Source organism: Carassius auratus, unplaced genomic scaffold, assembly GCF_003368295.1.
Source record: "Carassius auratus strain Wakin unplaced genomic scaffold, ASM336829v1 scaf_tig00007309, whole genome shotgun sequence".
Lineage (NCBI taxonomy): Eukaryota > Metazoa > Chordata > Actinopteri > Cypriniformes > Cyprinidae > Carassius > Carassius auratus.
In genome coordinates this window covers 1-18,140 of record NW_020523833.1, presented here as the reverse complement: position 1 = coordinate 18,140, position 18,140 = coordinate 1, and the positions used below count along the sequence as shown (strand labels likewise).

General features: G+C 38.2%; 3 protein-coding genes across 3 annotated transcripts; all 3 read left to right on the top strand.

The window, feature by feature from the left end:
• The first annotated feature begins 1,159 nt into the window (after positions 1–1,159).
• Positions 1,160–5,515, top strand: LOC113071443 (uncharacterized). Its single transcript, XM_026244803.1, has 8 exons — positions 1,160–1,261; positions 1,362–1,405; positions 3,584–3,663; positions 4,136–4,295; positions 4,387–4,490; positions 4,573–4,761; positions 5,198–5,292; positions 5,435–5,515. Exons 1-8 carry the CDS (start codon positions 1,160–1,162, stop codon positions 5,513–5,515), a joined length of 855 nt encoding a protein of 284 aa, XP_026100588.1.
• Positions 5,516–5,685: 170 nt separating this feature from the next.
• Positions 5,686–6,732, top strand: LOC113071439 (serine/threonine-protein kinase pim-3-like). The gene is made up of 3 exons (XM_026244800.1): positions 5,686–6,050; positions 6,162–6,341; positions 6,595–6,732. The coding sequence occupies exons 1-3, from the start codon at positions 5,708–5,710 to the stop codon at positions 6,711–6,713; spliced, it is 642 nt and encodes a 213-aa protein (XP_026100585.1). The 5' UTR covers positions 5,686–5,707; the 3' UTR covers positions 6,714–6,732.
• Positions 6,733–12,484: 5,752 nt separating this feature from the next.
• Positions 12,485–14,508, top strand: LOC113071438 (uncharacterized). The gene is made up of 5 exons (XM_026244799.1): positions 12,485–12,604; positions 13,070–13,423; positions 13,506–13,694; positions 14,145–14,239; positions 14,384–14,508. Exons 1-5 carry the CDS (start codon positions 12,571–12,573, stop codon positions 14,462–14,464), a joined length of 753 nt encoding a protein of 250 aa, XP_026100584.1. The 5' UTR covers positions 12,485–12,570; the 3' UTR covers positions 14,465–14,508.
• The last annotated feature ends 3,632 nt before the right edge of the window (positions 14,509–18,140 follow it).

Genomic DNA, 18,140 nt, shown 5'->3' with positions numbered 1-18,140 from the left:
AAATTTTTTTTGTATTTTTTTAAAGGGTCACAGATACGCGTCAATTTTATTTGTATTTAATGCCAATTCAATATTATAATCTTATCAGTTAACGGTTAATAATCGATTAACGAGCGGCGGTTGTCGGTCAGGAAAATTAATCGAAATGAGCATCCCTAAGGTGTATCTCAAAAAAATTAGAATATCATAGAAATTATCTTTATTTTTTTGTAGTTTAATTTAAAAAAGCAAACTTTCTTCTATTCTACTGTCATTCATTGCACACAAACTGAAATATTTCAAGAGTATTTTTATTTATTCTAATGGTTACAACTTACAGCTTAGGAAAATAAAAAAAATTTGTATCTCAAATAAGTATTCCTTTTTGAGCTTGATTAGTTTTATTAATTTTGAGTATAAATACTGGGTAGCTCTTGAGCTAGTTTAGAACATATAACAGTTGTCCATAAGACGATCATGTGTTTCCATTCATGAGCTTTTATAAAAATAAAGATATTATCATTCATTCTAAATGTGACGTTACTACTGTGGCTACAAATAAACAGAAACAGACTCGACTGAATAAGCAGGCTATTTTCATAAGCGTTAATGAATAAATAAAATAGAAATAAGTGTATTTATGTGTGATTAATTTTGAGTCCTGATAAATTAATTCATTACGATCAATGTATCACTTATTCTATAGTAAGACATTGATGCTTTTGAATTTGAATATTTAACAAAGCATGCAATAAAACAGACGCTTTTATCATGTTCAGTGTGATCGTGCATATTCCAGTGATTTATTTCTTATTAGTTTTATGATAACTTCTCTTTGTTGGTGAAATGATGAGGTTGCATGATGTTGTTCATGAGAGGCATGTAAAGGGTGTGTTTTAGTGACGCGCAGGGGAGCTTCAGGCCCTGACTGTGGAAACCCTGCGCTATTCTTGCCTCGGTGCTACTGGCCCGAGGCTATTACCCCACCCGGCCCGTTTTAAGCCTTTGCTCGCACTGGCCCGACAGTGGAAATGCGGCTAAAGACACCCTCCACAAGTAGGGTAAGACACAGAAGGTCATTGCTGAAAGGGCTGGCTGTTCACAGAGTGCTATATCAAAATATATTCATAGAAAGTTGACTGGAAGGAAAATGTGCGGTAGGTAAAGATGCACAAGCAGCATGGATGACCACAGCCTTGTGAAGATTGTCAGGGAAAGCCGATTCAAGAACTTGGGAGAGCTTCAGAAGGAGTGTAATGAAGCCATAGTCCGTGCATCAAGAGTCACACGCTCAGATGTCTTCAGGAAAAGGGCTACACCTGTCACATTCCTAGAACCAAGCCACTCCTGAACCAAATTTTGTATTTCATTTGGAAATCAAGGTCTGGAGTCTGGAGCAAGACCTGAGAGGCACGAGAATCCAAAGGTCAGTGAGAAGTTTCTGAAGTCATTGATGATTTGGGGAGCTGTGACGTCTGCTGGTGTTGGTCCATTGTGTTTTATAAAGTCCAAAGTCAATGCAGCCATCTACCAGGAGATTTTGTAGCACTTTTATGCTTCCATCTGCTGACAAGCTTTATGGAGCTGCTGATTTTATTTTGCGGCAGGACTTTCCCACAGTGCCAAAACCACTTCCAAGTGTTTTGCTGACCATGATATCACAGTGATATTCAAATTTGGAATTTTTCTAAACTGCAAGTGGTAACCATCAGAATTAAAACAAAAAACGCTTGAAATATTTCAGTTTGTGTGCAATTAATCTAGAATATAAGAAAGTTAGCTTTTTTTAGTTTTCCATGATATACATTTTTTTGAGATGCACCTGTATCTGATCACTATGGTTACCGCTGCAGCACAATTGAGGCCGTTACCAGCTCCTCATAGGAACCCGGGGTCAGGAGTCATAGCACATACACCCGAACGTAAACGTCAGTGGCAGCAACATCGTCATGTGTGTTTACTGATAACAGAAGTGAGAAGGTGGGTACAAAGTAATGGTTTTATTCTTATTCTGCTTCAGCCTGCTTCTGACCTGACACAATTTTTATAGCATCAAAACACACACCCATACCCCAACAGGACCTGCTACAGTGGCTGAGAGAGCTAAACGTGCTACAAATGATAAAAACACCTGCAAATTATGAAACATCTTCATCAATTTGGCAACACGCGCTGCAAATACTCACTATACAAACAAATAAAGAAATGTGCTGCAAAAACACAGACTACATCGGAAATATTTAAGTGAACCATAAAGTGAAAAACATGGCTGGGACATAATTTATCAATGTTTGCTCTGAAAAGATCTTTATTTTAACATCCTGATCATACGATATCTTAGCTTTTTTGTTTTTGTTGCTTTTTTTGTGTGAATATTATTAGCCTAAATAAGCTGACTAAATACACAATTTACTGTAACTGTGAAAGGTTATGTAAGCTGGCTAACTTTTACAACTTTCCTTACAAAAACTAACCGTAACCTATGGTTTTACTATTGTAATTAATTAATTAATATTATTATAATTTATTATATAAAAAGCAAACAAAAATGGTTACTGTTATCATGCACAAATTAACCATGGATACTACTCTAACCATAGTTTAACCATGGTATTTGTACAACTGTCATAATACAAATGGTAATCAATACGACAAAAAAATTAATTTTCGTTTTGTTGGGGTAATTTTGTTTTTGTTGAGTATTTGCACCTCGTTTCTGTATTTGTGTTGTGAGCATTTGTTGTTTTTGTATTTCGTTGTGTTGCGAGTATTTGCAGCACGTGTGCTGTCAGACTGATGAAGATGTTTTCTTAATTTGCTGGTGCTTTTTCTATTTGAATGTGTTTTGTGAAGTTGCAGTGCTTTGAGCTCTCTCGGCCACCGCGTCTCGTCCCTATTTTGAAATCTTCGCCCCACATTGATACACGCAACCATGGCAACGACGTTCGCGGAAACAAGTGAAGATGACAAACAAGCATATTAAAAAAAAGCCAACATGGAAAAGTTGTGTGAAACTTTACTCACCTATCAAAAAGAAACAAAGTAACATCGGTGTCAGATTCGAGCACTTCCCACTCTTTGAGTTTTTCTCCACCGAAGCTGCTCCGATATTTAAGCGGGTCCTCCCATTTGCCTGATTATAATCCTTTTTAATTTTTTATTTCTCTGATATTTACCTCTTTTTTTTTATCTGCCATCTCTCTCAATCTACAGTCAATATGCTTGTTTTTAATTTAGCATCTGGATCATATTTATCATATTTATTTCATGGATCATATTTATTTCAATATAAAAGCAACATAACTGAGATTTCACCCCCCCCCCCCCAAACAAGTGCAACTCAAACAATGTTTAAAAAATGCACATGTCCTCGCGCTCGTTCTTTCTAATCCATTATGCAAATTGCGTTCCATTTCCATGACGTCACACAGCAGCCGCGAAATCGCTGAATCTTTCTGAGGATTCATATGCTGATAGGAGTATCATATGTGTACAGACGCTAATTTTCTGAGAGAATTTGCAATACAGAGAGTTAGTTTAGATTCAGTCAAACAACCACAGGGCACAAATTTGATCAAATGTCAACGGACAATATGTCTTCAAGATTATCGTCCGTGTCTGAGGAGAGTGTAGAGAGCCAGTTGAGTGTCATGGAGGCCCCTCCTGTGGAGCAGAGCTCGACAGGTGAGTTTAGAAATATGTTTGAAACTGTTCAACTCTGATTTACACACATCTCACAGATTCAGGAAAGCAATAGATGGGTTATAGTGGGGCTTGGAGTTATTTTTGTGGTGTTTCTGTAATTTGCTCTCGAGCTAGGAGAGCACAGGCTGTTTGATGTTTGCTGGTAATTAACACTAGTGGTCGACTTGTGATTTTTACCATCTAAAAATGCACAGAATATAAAAATGGAAATAAAAATGTAAGAAATATTCATGAAATAATGTAGATCTATCTATTTGGCAAATATAAATCATTTCATTAAGTTCAATTAACACCAAGAGCTAATGATTCATTTTTTTTTCTTCAGTCATTTTAGTGCTTCAACTTATTTCAGTTAGTTGCCAAGGCAATTAAAAATGTTTTTGTTTTAGTTAATGATGATAACCCTGGGTCATATTTGCCACTAATAGTATTTTCTATTTGTTTTTCTTAGTTTCAGAAAAGCATGCCAGCAAGAGGAAGAAGAACATAATTTCATGTTTCTTCAAGAAAGTACGTAAGGCTGTGAAGCTTCCCATCTGCTCCAAGAACACAGTGGACTGTCTACCACAGCAGGACCCACAGTTTGACAACTCTACACCTAGCCTGGAAGGGTGGAACGACGCCGCTTTATCCAGTTCGGATGGCTGCCCAGAGCAGTCCAGCTTTACACTTCCAGGTGAAGTGCTTGTTGAGCCAGTAAAGGGCTTCAGCTTGCCTGAAACTAAAGACAGCATCCAGATTAGATGACTCTATACCTAATGTCATCAATGAGGGCAGTACAGACAGACCGAAATTGGAGGCTTCAGGTGAGAATAATATTGCATTACAAACACGGGACATCCGTGTAGCTAGATCTCCAATAGCTGATATTAAATTTGTTGATATTAGTTACAAAAAAGGGTACAGAAGAACGTAGGAAGAGGAGAGGAATCCACTCTTTCTTCAAGAGTGTGTGGAAGGCTATGAAAAAGCCTTTCTGCTGCCAGAACAAAGTGGAGCCTTTTGTGCCTCCACCAGAACTGGATGATCCTGAGCTGTCACCTGTCCCAGAGCCTTCAGACTGCGTCCCAACTAATGGTAAATATGTGATCATTATAACAAGATTAGTGTAATTGAAGTAATAAACTGGTTTCAAATAAGTTTATTTGAAATATGCTTATACTGAAGTTTAATTCTGCTGTTAGTTTGTGCCTTATTTATTTTTTTCTATATTAATATTGTTTGTTGTCACAAGGCACCAGTTTTATGAATTAAGACTGTGCCTTTTAAGAATTAACCATCTAGCAGTTAGCCTAGTTTATTATTATATTTCAATTTGAACTATTTTTTTATGCACAATACTTAAAGTTATTACAAATCTTGAAGTAGAAAAAATGAATAACTCATTATACTGCTTTAAGCATTTTATGCAACTTAAAATGATCTAGCAAGCTTTTATAATGTATAACACACTGTATAATATATTTATATATACAATATATTCTGGTGTATGTGTTTTTTTTTCATCTTCAAGAATCCATTAGCACTCGCTATATAGTGCAAAATATTATTGGAGAAGGAGGCTATGGCAAAGTGTATGAGGGAATCCGTATTTCCGATGGCAAAAAGGTAGAAGAACATTTTGTTCTTACATTGGAATGTGATAAAATTTGAGGGAACCTAAAGATTTTAATCTTAAATACTCAGTTCTTCATGGTTAGGTTAAGGTTAGGTGTTAAATATGCTCAACTGTGTTTTTTACCTTTTGCAGGTTGCCATCAAACGTATTAAAAAAACTGTACGGGATCATTATCTTCAAACTGTAAGCTGGCAAAGCATAACATGTATTTAGTTGTTTAAGTGCTGATTACTGTAGTTAATTCACTTGTACTGTACATATCATTAAGCATGAATTCAACTTTGACTCCGTTTATTAAATCGACAAAGTTCAAAGCAATGTAAAGTACCGTTACCAAACTAACCTTTTGTCTCATCTTTTCTGTAGACTGTACATCCCAAACCTCTCATTACCGAAGTCGCGCTGATGCTAACGATGAAGCAAGGACCCATAAGCCCCTACGTCATCCAACTATATGAGTGGTTCGAGCACCCTCAAGTATTCACTCTCGTGATGGAGAATCCGGATCCCTGCGAGAGCTTGTTGGACTTCATCAACAATAACCCTAACATGAATGAGACAACAGCGCGGCTCATCATGTGTCAGGCGGTGCAAGCAGTACTGCACTGCATTGAGCACGGTGTTTTTCATAATGATATTCATCCAGATAATATCCTGTTGAGAAAACACACTTTGGAGCTCAAGTTAATAGACTTTGGCTGTGGTCATCTACTTAGTAGTAATGGCTATAATCGCAGTCAATATAGAGGTGAGCTGGCATTTTGTGTAACAGAGTGTGGAAACCAGTATTTAGTGACAGTATTGCTGATCATGTGATTCTTCTAAGAATTGCTCAATGCTGAACATGTCTTGCTTACAGGAATACAGGCTTACTACCCACCTGAGCTCTTCACCTGTGGCAGATTCTACGCCACCTCTACAAACGTCTGGGCTCTAGGAGTGTTGTTGTATGAGATGGTGAACACGTGTTCTCCATTTTGCAATATAACTGAAATCACACAAGCTGAAATTAGGTTTGAAAACCCAGATTTATCCAAAGGTGAGAGAATAGCACTAACAACACACACATACAGCTTCTGCACAGAATTAACAAACATTGGTAGAAAATGTCCTGTCTAAAACACAGACTTTAGTATTTAACAAATGATGTTAGAGGTTAGAATTATGTGTTCAGAGTTATGTTTCTAATTATAGTAACTTCCCTTAACCTTAACTTAACAATGTTTCAGCTGTTTTGTGCATGCTAACATTAGTCACATGGTCACGACTAACCAGCTCTCTCCTGAAAACAGAATGCCGTGATCTGATCGTCCAGTGCCTAAACCGTGATCCAACTGAACGGCTGACCCTCGATCAGATCTTGCAGCATGACTGGTGTAAAACAGAGGATCTAGAAGAGTCAGAGGATTGAAACTGCATACTGCAAACTGGCTTCGGAGTTGAGCCAGTGTAACAGACAGAGTAGGAAACTACATCTGTGCTGTCATCTTCAATTCTGAATCATATATGATGCAGATTTAAAATGTGATTAGTGAAGTGAGTTCATTTTAACAATCTTGATGTACTATAATATATGATGACTAGAAAAAAGACATGAGTGAAGACAGTCAGTGTGAAGAATCCTCTTACTTTCTCTTTCCTAGGGTTGGACACACACCTTCCAGTGAAAAGCACTATGAATACACATGCTGATGGAAATTGGAAACTCAAGCCCTTATGTGAACCCATTACTAAAGAATCAGAGAGCTTGGAGCACCCCAGAATTCAGAGCCAGTCCACATCCTTACTGTGCCATCCGAAAATGAGCAGCGATAGCTCTAGACATCACAGCCATAGGAGCTTTGTTTTAAAAGCATAGTTTTAGCTTTGTTTTAAAAGCGTAGTTTGGCCCATTTTAAAACGAATATGTTTGTGGCGAGTGGGGCGGGGCCGAGAGGCGTGGGAACGAGGAGTGAGGCCAGGTGTAGTGATTGGAGATGAGCTACACCTGAGCCCCACCGCTAGTATCGAGTCCCACGTAGGAGATGGAAGGATATAAAACTGGAGTGACGACCGTGAAGGACGAGAGAGGACCAGGCCTGGGACATTATTTTATGTTTGCTTTTTATTTATGCGCACCAGTCGTCCGTGAGGGGCTGGTGCGCCGTTTTGTATTTACTTTTGAATATTAAAATGAGTTTTGATTGTGCGCCGGTTCCCGCCTCCTTCTTCCCGATGAATATGGAGATTTGTATATTGTTACAATGTTATTAGGAATCAATAAAAAAGGGCTTTCTAAAAAAATATATCTAATAAAAATATATTTAATAAAAATAATGACAAAAATAATATCTGTTTGTCTTAACATTTTATAAATAATAAACATAATAACAATAACATCTCATTTGGTGGAATTCTTTGCAATATGGACCATTTACACACACACACACGTGTATAAATAAGATAATGAATAATAAAGAAACATGTACTGATTTACATGTAGTTGTAGCATAACTCGTCCTGTGTTATTGTATAAAACTTTTTACAGTTACAGTTTTTGTTAATATTTTTCACCTTTTTTTAATATTATTTTAGCCTTGGCTACTGGCTTAAGTAAAAAGTTGTTATATGTTATTTTATTTTACATACATGCATTTAGCAGAGGCTTTTATCCTAAGAGGCTTAGGCCGAATCCCAATTCTACCCCTTATGGAGTTTTATTAACACAGTTCGGGAGGAGAATGATCAGATAATCATCCAATTTGGCACAGGTGCATCTCATTTAGCTAATCATCTTAACTAGCACACAAGCATATATATATCCAGTCTTCCTACCTCCTGTCCTACTACGACAGTTTTTCAGCATGGACGGTTTGTCAGCATTTGGTTTGCTCAGTCTGTCATCTTATCACAGACCCAATTTTCCTTCCGACGAAGAGATCTATACTGGGGATTTTTCAGATCTGCCGTTTTTGTGCTGGACCAATGATCACTCCTACCCCACAAAACACGGCCGCTGAACACCAACAAGTGTCATTGCAACAGCTGCTCTTCTCGCCAAGCCACACGTTGTGGCTAAAAGACTGTGCAAAGCCCCTAGCTCGCCTCACTCGACAACATGATCGTGCCACCCAAGACCAGGCTCTGTTCGAGTGCTGGATAACAGCAGCAGCAGGCATTTAACCAGCCTGGGTCGCACCCCAGTTCTCACAACAGCAAGCCTCTCTCGCTTCCAGTTCGATGCTGCTCAGTTCAGTGTCTGCTCCTGCAGGAGCCTTTACTGTATCTCCCCACTGCCACAGCAGTGTTTGGTCCCGCAGTAGCCCTCTCTGCATCTCCCCACTGCTGCAGCAGTGTCCGCTCTCGCTGGAGCCTTTTCTATTTTTCCTTACTGCCGCAGCAGTGTTAGACCCCGCAGGAGCCAAAAAACCCCAAAAGGCGATTCTAGCCCGAATCTGTATCTGTATGCATGAGACTGTCAGAATTACAGTAGAATACAGGCAGAATTCACATTTCTGTTGTAAAAAGAGAAAAATTGTGCAGAAGTATTATTTGCTGTTTTTGGTAAGTTTGGTAAGTATTCTGATTAATTATCTCTCTATGCCTCCACAATATTATTAACTCATCGTTATCTTTAGGTCACGTCCCAAACCCATCCAAGCTGGCCTCTTATCAGGGGTGCAGATAGGATTTTTTAACTGGGGGGGACAAAGCTGTCCAGCAGTAAAAATTTTTGCAGTCCAGAAAAATCACTAGCTCAGTCATAGATGATCGTACAGGTGTATCTCAAAAAAATTAGAATATCATAGAAATTATCTTTATTTTTTTGTAGTTTAATTTAAAAAAGCAAACTTTCTTCTATTCTACTGTCATTCATTGCACACAAACTGAAATATTTCAAGAGTATTTTTATTTATTCTAATGGTTACAACTTACAGCTTAGGAAAATAAAAAAAATTGTATCTCAAAAAATAAGTATTCCTTTTGAGCTTGATTAGTTTTATTAATTTTGAGTATAAATACTGGGTAGCTCTTGAGCTAGTTTAGAACATGTAACCGTTGTCCATAATACGATCATGTGTTTCCATTCATGAGCTTTTATAAAAATAAAGATATTATCATTCATTCTAAATGTGACGTTACTACTGTGGCTACAAATAAACAGAAACAGACTCGACTGAATAAGCAGGCTATTTTCATAAGCGTTAATGAATAAATAAAATAGAAATAAGTGTATTTATGTGTGATTAATTTTGAGTCCTGATAAATTAATTCATTATGATCAATGTATCACTTATTCTATAGTAAGACATTGATGCTTTTGAATTTGAATATTTAACAAAGCATGCAAACAAACAGCCGCTTTTATCATGTTCAGTGTGATCGTGCATATTCCAGTGATTTATTTCTTATTAGTTTTGTGATAACTTCTCTTTGTTGGTGAAATGATGAGGTTGCATGATGTTGTTCATGAGAGGCATGTAAAGGCCTTGTTTTACTGACGTGCAGCGGAGCTTCAGGCCCTGACTGTGGAAACCCTGCGCTATTCTTGCCTCGGTGCTACTGGCCCGAGGCTATTACCCCACCCGGCCCGTTTTAAGCCTTTGCTCGCACTGGCCCGACAGTGGAAATGCGGCTAAAGACACCCTCCACAAGTAGGGTAAGACACAGAAGGTCATTGCTGAAAGGGCTGGCTGTTCACAGAGTGCTATATCAAAATATATTCATAGAAAGTTGACTGGAAGGAAAATGTGTGGTAGGTAAAGATGCACAAGCAGCATGGATGACCACAGCCTTGTGAAGATTGTCAGGGAAAGCCGATTCAAGAACTTGGGAGAGCTTCACAAGGAGTGTACTGAAGCCATAGTCAGCGCATCAAGAGTCACACGCTCAGACGTCTTCAGGAAATGGGCTACACCTGTCACATTCCTAGAACCAAGCCACTCCCGAACACAATTTTGCACTTAATTTGGAAATCAAGGTCTGGAGTCTGGAGGAAGACCTGAGAGGCACGAGAATCCAAAGTCCAGTGAGAAGTTTCTGAAGTCAGTGATGATTTGGGGAGCTGTGACGTCTGCTGGTGTTGGTCCATTGGTTTTATAAAGTCCAAAGTCAATGCAGCCATCTACCAGGAGATTTTGTAGTACTTTTATGCTTCCATCTGCTGACAAGCTTTATGGAGCTGCTGATATTATTTTGTGGCAGGACTTTCCCACAGTGCCAAAACCACTTCCAAGTGTTTTGCTGACCATGATATCACAGTGATATTCAAATTTTGAAATTTTTCTAAACTGCAAGTGGTAACCATCAGAATTAAAACAAAAAACTCTTGAAAATATCAGTTTGTGTGCAATTAATCTAGAATATAAGAAAGTTAGCTTTTATTTGGTTTTCCATGATATAATTTTTTTTTTTAGATGCACCTGTATATGATCACTATGGTTACCGCTGCAGCACAATTGAGGCCGTTACCAGCTCCTCACCCGGGGTCAGGAGTCATAGCACATACACACACCCGAACGTAAACGTCAGTGGCAGCAACATCGTCATGTGTGTTTATTGATAACAGAACAGTGTGAAGTGAGAAGGTGGGTACAAAGTAATGGTTTTATTCTTATTCTGCTTCAGCCTGCTTCTGACCTGACACAATTTTTTTTGAATCAAAACACACACCCATACCCCAAAAGGATCTGCTACAGTGGCCGAGAGAGCTAAACGTGCTGCAAATGATAAAAACACCTGCAAATTATGAAAACATCTTCATCAATTTGACAACACGCGCTGCAAATACTCGCTATACAAACAAATAAAGAAATGTGCTGCAAAAACACAGACTACATCGGAAATATTTAAGTGAACCATAAAGTTAAAAACATGGCTGAGACATAATTTATCAATGTTTGCTCTGAAAAGATCTTTATTTTAACATCCTGATCATACGACATCTTAGCTTTTTTGTTTTTGTTGCTTTTTTGTGTGAATATTATTAGCCTAAATAAGCTGACTAAATACACAATTTACTGTAACTGTGAAAGGTTATGTAAGCTAACTTTTACAACTTTCCTTGCAAAAACTAACCATATCCTATGGTTTTACTATTGAAATTAATTAATTAATAAATATTATTATAATTTATTATATAAAAAGCAAACAAAAATGGTTACTGTTATCATGCACAAATTAACCATGGATTTATTACTCTAACCATAGTTTAACCATGGTATTTGTACAACTGTGATAACACAAAAATGGTAAATCAATACGACAAAAATTTATTTTTCGTTTTGTTGGGGTAATTTGCTGGTGCTTTTTCTATTTGAATGTGTTTTGTGACGTTGCAGCGCGTTGAGCTCTCTCGGCCACTGTTCCTCCTCCCTATATTGAAATCTTCGACCCACACGGACACACGCAACCATGGCAACGACGTTCGCGGAAACAAGCATATAAAAAAAAAAGCCAACATGGAAAAGTTGTGTGAAACAAAGCAAAATCAACTTTACTCACCTATCAAAAATAAATAAAGTAACCTCGGTGTCCGATTCGAGCACTTCCCACTCCTTGAGTTTCTCTCCACCGATGGAAAGCTGCTCAGATATTTACGCGGGTCCTACCTTTTGCCTGATTATAATCCTTTTTATTTTTTTGTTTCTCTGATATTTTCCTCTTTTTTATCTGCCATCTCTCTCAATCTACAGTCAATATGCTTATTTTTAGCATCTGCTAAATTACTAAATGTAAATATGCGTCCTGTGCACTCAAACTGAGCGCACCCCTTCCCTAGTGCCATCTGCTCGCCTTTTGTCATATTTCTAAAAAAAAATCTAAAATACATGTTTGTACTAAAGTAAAAATGGATGATTGATACATCTTTCACATGGAATCAAATAGCAAGCACTTTGATTGTCTTGATCATCATTTTTATTTCAATATAAAAGCAACAGAACTGAGATTATACCCCCCCCCCCCTCAAGCAAGTGCAACTCAAACAAAGTTTAAAAAATGCACATGACGTCGCGCTCCTTATTTCTAATCCATTATGCAAATTGCGTTCCATTTCCATGACGTCACACAGCAGCCGCGATATCGCTGAATCTTTCTGAGGATTCATATGCTGATAGGAGTATCAAATGTGTACAGACGCTAATTTTCGGAGTGAATTTACAATACAGAGAGTTAGTGTAGCTTCAGGCAAACAACCACAGGGCACAAATTTGATACATTTTCACTGGACAATATCTTCAAGATTATCGTCCGTGTCTGAGGAGAGTGTAGAGAGCCAGTTGAGTGTCATGGAGGCCCCTCCTGTGGAGCAGAGCTCAACAGGTGAGTTTAGAAATATGTTTGAAACTGTTCAACTTTGATTTACACACATCTCACAAATTCAGGAAAGCAATAGATGGGTTATAGTGGGGCATGGAGTTATTTTTGTGGTGTTTCTGTAATTTGCTCTCGAGCTAGTAGAGCACAGGCTGTTTGATGTTTGCTGGTAATTAACACTAGTGGTCGACTTGTGATTTTTACCATTTAAAAATGCACAGAATATAAAAATGGAAATAGAAATGTATGAAATATTCATGAAATAATGTAGATCTATCTATTTGGCAAATATAAATAAGTTCAATTAACACCAAGAGCTAATGTTTCAGTTTTTTTTTTCTTCAGTCATTTTAGTGCTTCAACTTATTTCAGTTAGTTGCCAAGGCAATTAAAAATGTTTTAGTTTTAGTTAATGATGAAAACCCTGGGTCATATTTGTCACTAATAGTATTTTCTATTTGTTTTTCTTAGTTTCAGAAAAGCATGCCAGCAAGCGGAAGAAGAACATAATTTCATGTTTCTTCAAGAAAGTACGTAAGGCTGTGAAGCTTCCCATCTGCTCCAAGAACACAGTGGACTGTCTACCACAGCAGGACCCACAGTTTGACAACTCTACACCTAGCCTGGAAGGGTGGAGCGATGCCACTTTATCCAGTTCGGATGGCTGCCCAGAGCAGTCCAGCTTCACACTTCCAGGTGAAGTGCTTGTTGAGCCAGTAAGGGCTTCAGCTTGCCTGAACCTAAAGACAGCATCCAGATTAGATGACTCTATACCTAATGTCATCAATGAGGGCAGTACAGACAGACCGAAATTGGAGGCTTCAGGTAAGAATAATATTGCATTACAAACAGGGGACATCCGTGTAGCTAGATCTCCAATAGCTGATATTAAATTTGTTGATATTAGTTACAAAAAAGGGTACAGAAGAACGTAGGAAGAGGAGAGGAATCCACTCTTTCTTCAAGAGCGTGTGGAAGGCTATGAAAAAGCCTTTCTGCTGCCAGAACAAAGTGGAGCCTTTTGTGCCTCCACCAGAACTGGATGATCCTGAGCTGTCACCTGTCCCAGAGCCTTCAGACTGCGTCCCAACTAATGGTAAATATGTGATCATTATAACAAGATTAGTGTAATTGAAGTAATAAACTAGTTTCAAATAAGTTTATTTGAAATATGCTTATACTGAAGTTAATCTACAGTTAGCTGGCATCTACTGTTAGTTTGTGCCTTATTTATTTTTTCTATATTAATATTGTTTATTGTCACAAGGCACCAGTTGTATGAACTAAGACTGTGCCTTTTAAGAATTAACCATCTAGCAGTTAGCCTAGTTTATTATTTTATTTCGATTAGAACTATTTTTTTTATGCACAATACTTAAGTTATTACAAATCTTGAAGTAGAAAAATGAATAACTCATTATACTGCTTTAAGCATTTTATGCAACTTAAAATGATCTAGCAAGCTTTTATAATGTATAACACACTGTATAATATATTTATATAATACAATATATTCTGGTGTATGTGTTTTTTTTTTCATCTTCAGAATCCATTAGCACTCGCTATATAGTGCAAAATATTATTGGAGAAGGAGGCTATGGCAAAGTGTATGAGGGAATCCGTATTTCCGATGGCAAAAAGGTAGAAGAACATTTTGCTCTTACATTGGAGTCTGAATTTTTTTTTGAGGGAACCTAAAGATTTTAATCTTAAATACTCAGTTCTTCATGGTTAGGTTAAGGTTAGGTGTTAAATATGCTCAACTGTGTTTTTTACCTTTTGCAGGTTGCCATCAAACGTATTAAAAAAACTGTACGGGATCATTATCTTCAAACTGTAAGCTGGCAAAGCATAACATGTATTTAGTTGTTTAAGTGCTGATTACTGTAGTTAATTCACTTGTACTGTACATAACATTAAGCATGAATTCAACTTTGACTCCGTTTATTAAATCGACAAAGTTCAAAGCAATGTAAAGTACCCGTTACCAAACTAACCTTTTGTCTCATCTTTTCTGTAGACTGTACATCCCAAACCTCTCATTACCGAAGTCGCGCTGATGCTAACGATGAAGCAAGGACCCATAAGCCCCTACGTCATCCAACTATATGAGTGGTTCGAGCACCCTCAAGTATTCACTCTCGTGATGGAGAATCCGGATCCCTGCGAGAGCTTGTTGGACTTCATCAACAATAACCCTAACATGAATGAGACAACAGCGCGGCTCATCATGTGTCAGGCGGTGCAAGCAGTACTGCACTGCATTGAGCACGGTGTTTTCATAATGATATTCATCCAGATAATATCCTGTTGAGAAAACACACTTTGGAGCTCAAGTTAATAGACTTTGGCTGTGGTCATCTACTTAGTAGTAATGGCTATAATCGCAGTCAATATAGAGGTGAGCTGGCATTTTGTGTAACAGAGTGTGGAAACCAGTATTTAGTGACAGTATTGCTGATCATGTGATTCTTCTAAGAATTGCTCAATGCTGAACATGTCTTGCTTACAGGAATACAGGCTTACTACCCACCTGAGCTCTTCACCTGTGGCAGATTCTACGCCACCTCTACAAACGTCTGGGCTCTAGGAGTGTTGTTGTATGAGATGGTGAACACGTGTTCTCCATTTTGCAATATAACTGAAATCACACAAGCTGAAATTAGGTTTGAAAACCCAGATTTATCCAAAGGTGAGAGAATAGCACTAACAACACACACATACAGCTTCTGCACAGAATTAACAAACATTGGTAGAAAATGTCCTGTCTAAAACACAGACTTTAGTATTTAACAAATGATGTTAGAGGTTAGAATTATGTGTTCAGAGTTATGTTTCTAATTATAGTAACTTCCCTTAACCTTAACTTAACAATGTTTCAGCTGTTTTGTGCATGCTAACATTAGTCACATGGTCACGACTAACCAGCTCTCTCCTGAAAACAGAATGCCGTGATCTGATCGTCCAGTGCCTAAACCGTGATCCAACTGAACGGCTGACCCTCGATCAGATCTTGCAGCATGACTGGTGTAAAACAGAGGATCTAGAAGAGTCAGAGGATTGAAACTGCATACTGCAAACTGGCTTCGGAGTTGAGCCAGTGTAACAGACAGAGTAGGAAACTACATCTGTGCTGTCATCTTCAATTCTGAATCATATATGATGCAGATTTTAAAATGTGATATAGTGAAGTGAGTTCATTTAACCAATCTTGATGTACTATAATATATGATGACTTAGAAAAAAGACATGAGTGAAGACAGTCAGTGTGAAGAATCCTCTTACTTTCTCTTTCTAGGGTGGACACACACCTTCCAGTGAAAAAGCACTATGAATACACATGCTGATGGAAATTGGAAACTCAAGCCCTTATGTGAACCCATTACTAAAGAATCAGAGAGCTTGAGCACCCCAGAATTCAGAGCCAGTCCACATCCTTACTGTGCCATCCGAAAATGAGCAGCGATAGCTCTAGACTCACAGCCATAGGAGCTTTGTTTTAAAAGCATAGTTTTAGCTTTGGTTTTAAAAGCGTAGTTTGGCCATTTTAAAACGAATATGTTTGTGGCGAGTGGGCGGGGCCGAGAGGCGTGGGAACGAGGAGTGAGGCCAGGTGTAGTGATTGGAGATGAGCTACACCTGAGCCCCACCGCTAGTATCGAGTCCCCACGTAGGAGATGGAAGGATATAAAACTGGAGGTGACGACCGTGAAGGACGAGAGAGGACCAGGCCTGGGAAACATTTATTTTTTATGTTTGCTTTTTTATTTATGCGCACCAGTCGTCCGTGAGGGGCTGGTGCGCCGTTTTGTATTTACTTTTGAATATTAAAATGAGTTTTGATTGTGCCCGGTTCCCGCCTCCTTTCTTCCCCGATGAAATGGAGATTTGTATATTGTTACAATGTTATTAGGAATCAATAAAAAAGGGCTTTCTAAAAAAATATATCTAATAAATATATTTAAATAAAAATAATGACAAAATAATCTGTTTGTCTTAACATTTAATAAATAATAAACATAATAACAATAACATCTCATTTGGTGGAATTCTTGCAATATGGACCATTTACACACACACACACGTGTATAAATAAGATAAATGAATAATAAAGAAACATGTACTGATTTACATGTAGTTGTAGCATAACTCGTCCTGTGTTATTGTATAAAACTTTTTACAGTTACAGTTTTTGTTAATATTTTTCACCTTTTTTTAATATTATTTTAGCCTTGGCTACTGGCTTAAGTAAAAAAGTTGTTATATGTTATTTTATTTTTACATACATGCATTTAGCAGAGGCTTTTCCTAAGAGGCTTAGGCCGAATCCCAATTCTACCCCTTATGGAGTTTATTAACACAGTTCGGGAGGAGAATGATCAGATATCATCCAATTTGGCACAGGTGCATCTCATTTAGCTAATCATCTTAACTAGCACACAAGCATATATATATCCAGTCTTCCTACCTCCTGTCCTACTACGACAGTTTTTCAGCATGGACGGTTTGTCAGCATTTGGTTTGCTCAGTCTGTCATCTTATCACAGACCCAATTTTCCTTCCGACCGAAAGAGATCTATACTGGGGATTTTTTCAGATCTGCCGTTTTTGTGCTGGACCAATGATCACTCCTACCACAAAACACGGCCGCTGAACACCAACAAGTGTCATTGCAACAGCTGCTCTTCTCGCCAAGCACACGTTGTGGCTAAAAGACTGTGCAAAGCCCCTAGCTCGCCTCACTCGACAACATGATCGTGCCACCCAAGACCAGGCGGCTCTGTTCGAGTGCTGGATCACAGCAGCAGCAGGCATTTAACCAGCCTGGGTCGCACCCCCAGTTCTCACCACAGCAAGCCTCTCTCGCTTCCAGTTTGATGCTGCTCAGTTCAGTGTCTGCTCCTGCAGGAGCCTTTACTGTATCTCTCCACTGCCACAGCAGTGTTTGGTCCCGCAGTAGCCCTCTCTGCATTTCCCCACTGCTGCAGCAGTGTCCGCTCTCGCTGGAGCCTTTTATATTTTCCTTACTGCCGCAGCAGTGTTAGACCCCGCAGGAGCCAAAAACCCCAAAAGGCGATTCTAGCCCGAATCTGTTCTGTATGCATGAGACTGTCAGAATTACAGTAGAATACAGGCAGAATTCACATTTCTGTTGTAAAAAGAGAAAATTGTGCAGAAGTTTATTTGCTGTTTTTGGTAAGTTTGGTAAGTATTCTGATTAATTATCTCTCTATGCCTCCACAATATTATTAACTCATCGTTATCTTTAGGTACGTCCAAACCCATCCAAGCTGGCCTCTTATCAGGGGTGCAGATAGGATTTTTAACTGGGGGGGACAAAGCTGTCCAGCAGTAAAATATTTTTGCAGTCCAGAAAAATCACTAGCTTCAGTCATAGATGATCGTACAGGTGTATCTCAAAAAAATTAGAATATCATAGAAATTATCTTTATTTTTTTGTAGTTTAATTTAAAAAAGCAAACTTTCTTCTATTCTACTGTCATTCATTGCACAACAAACTGAAATATTTCAAGAGTATTTT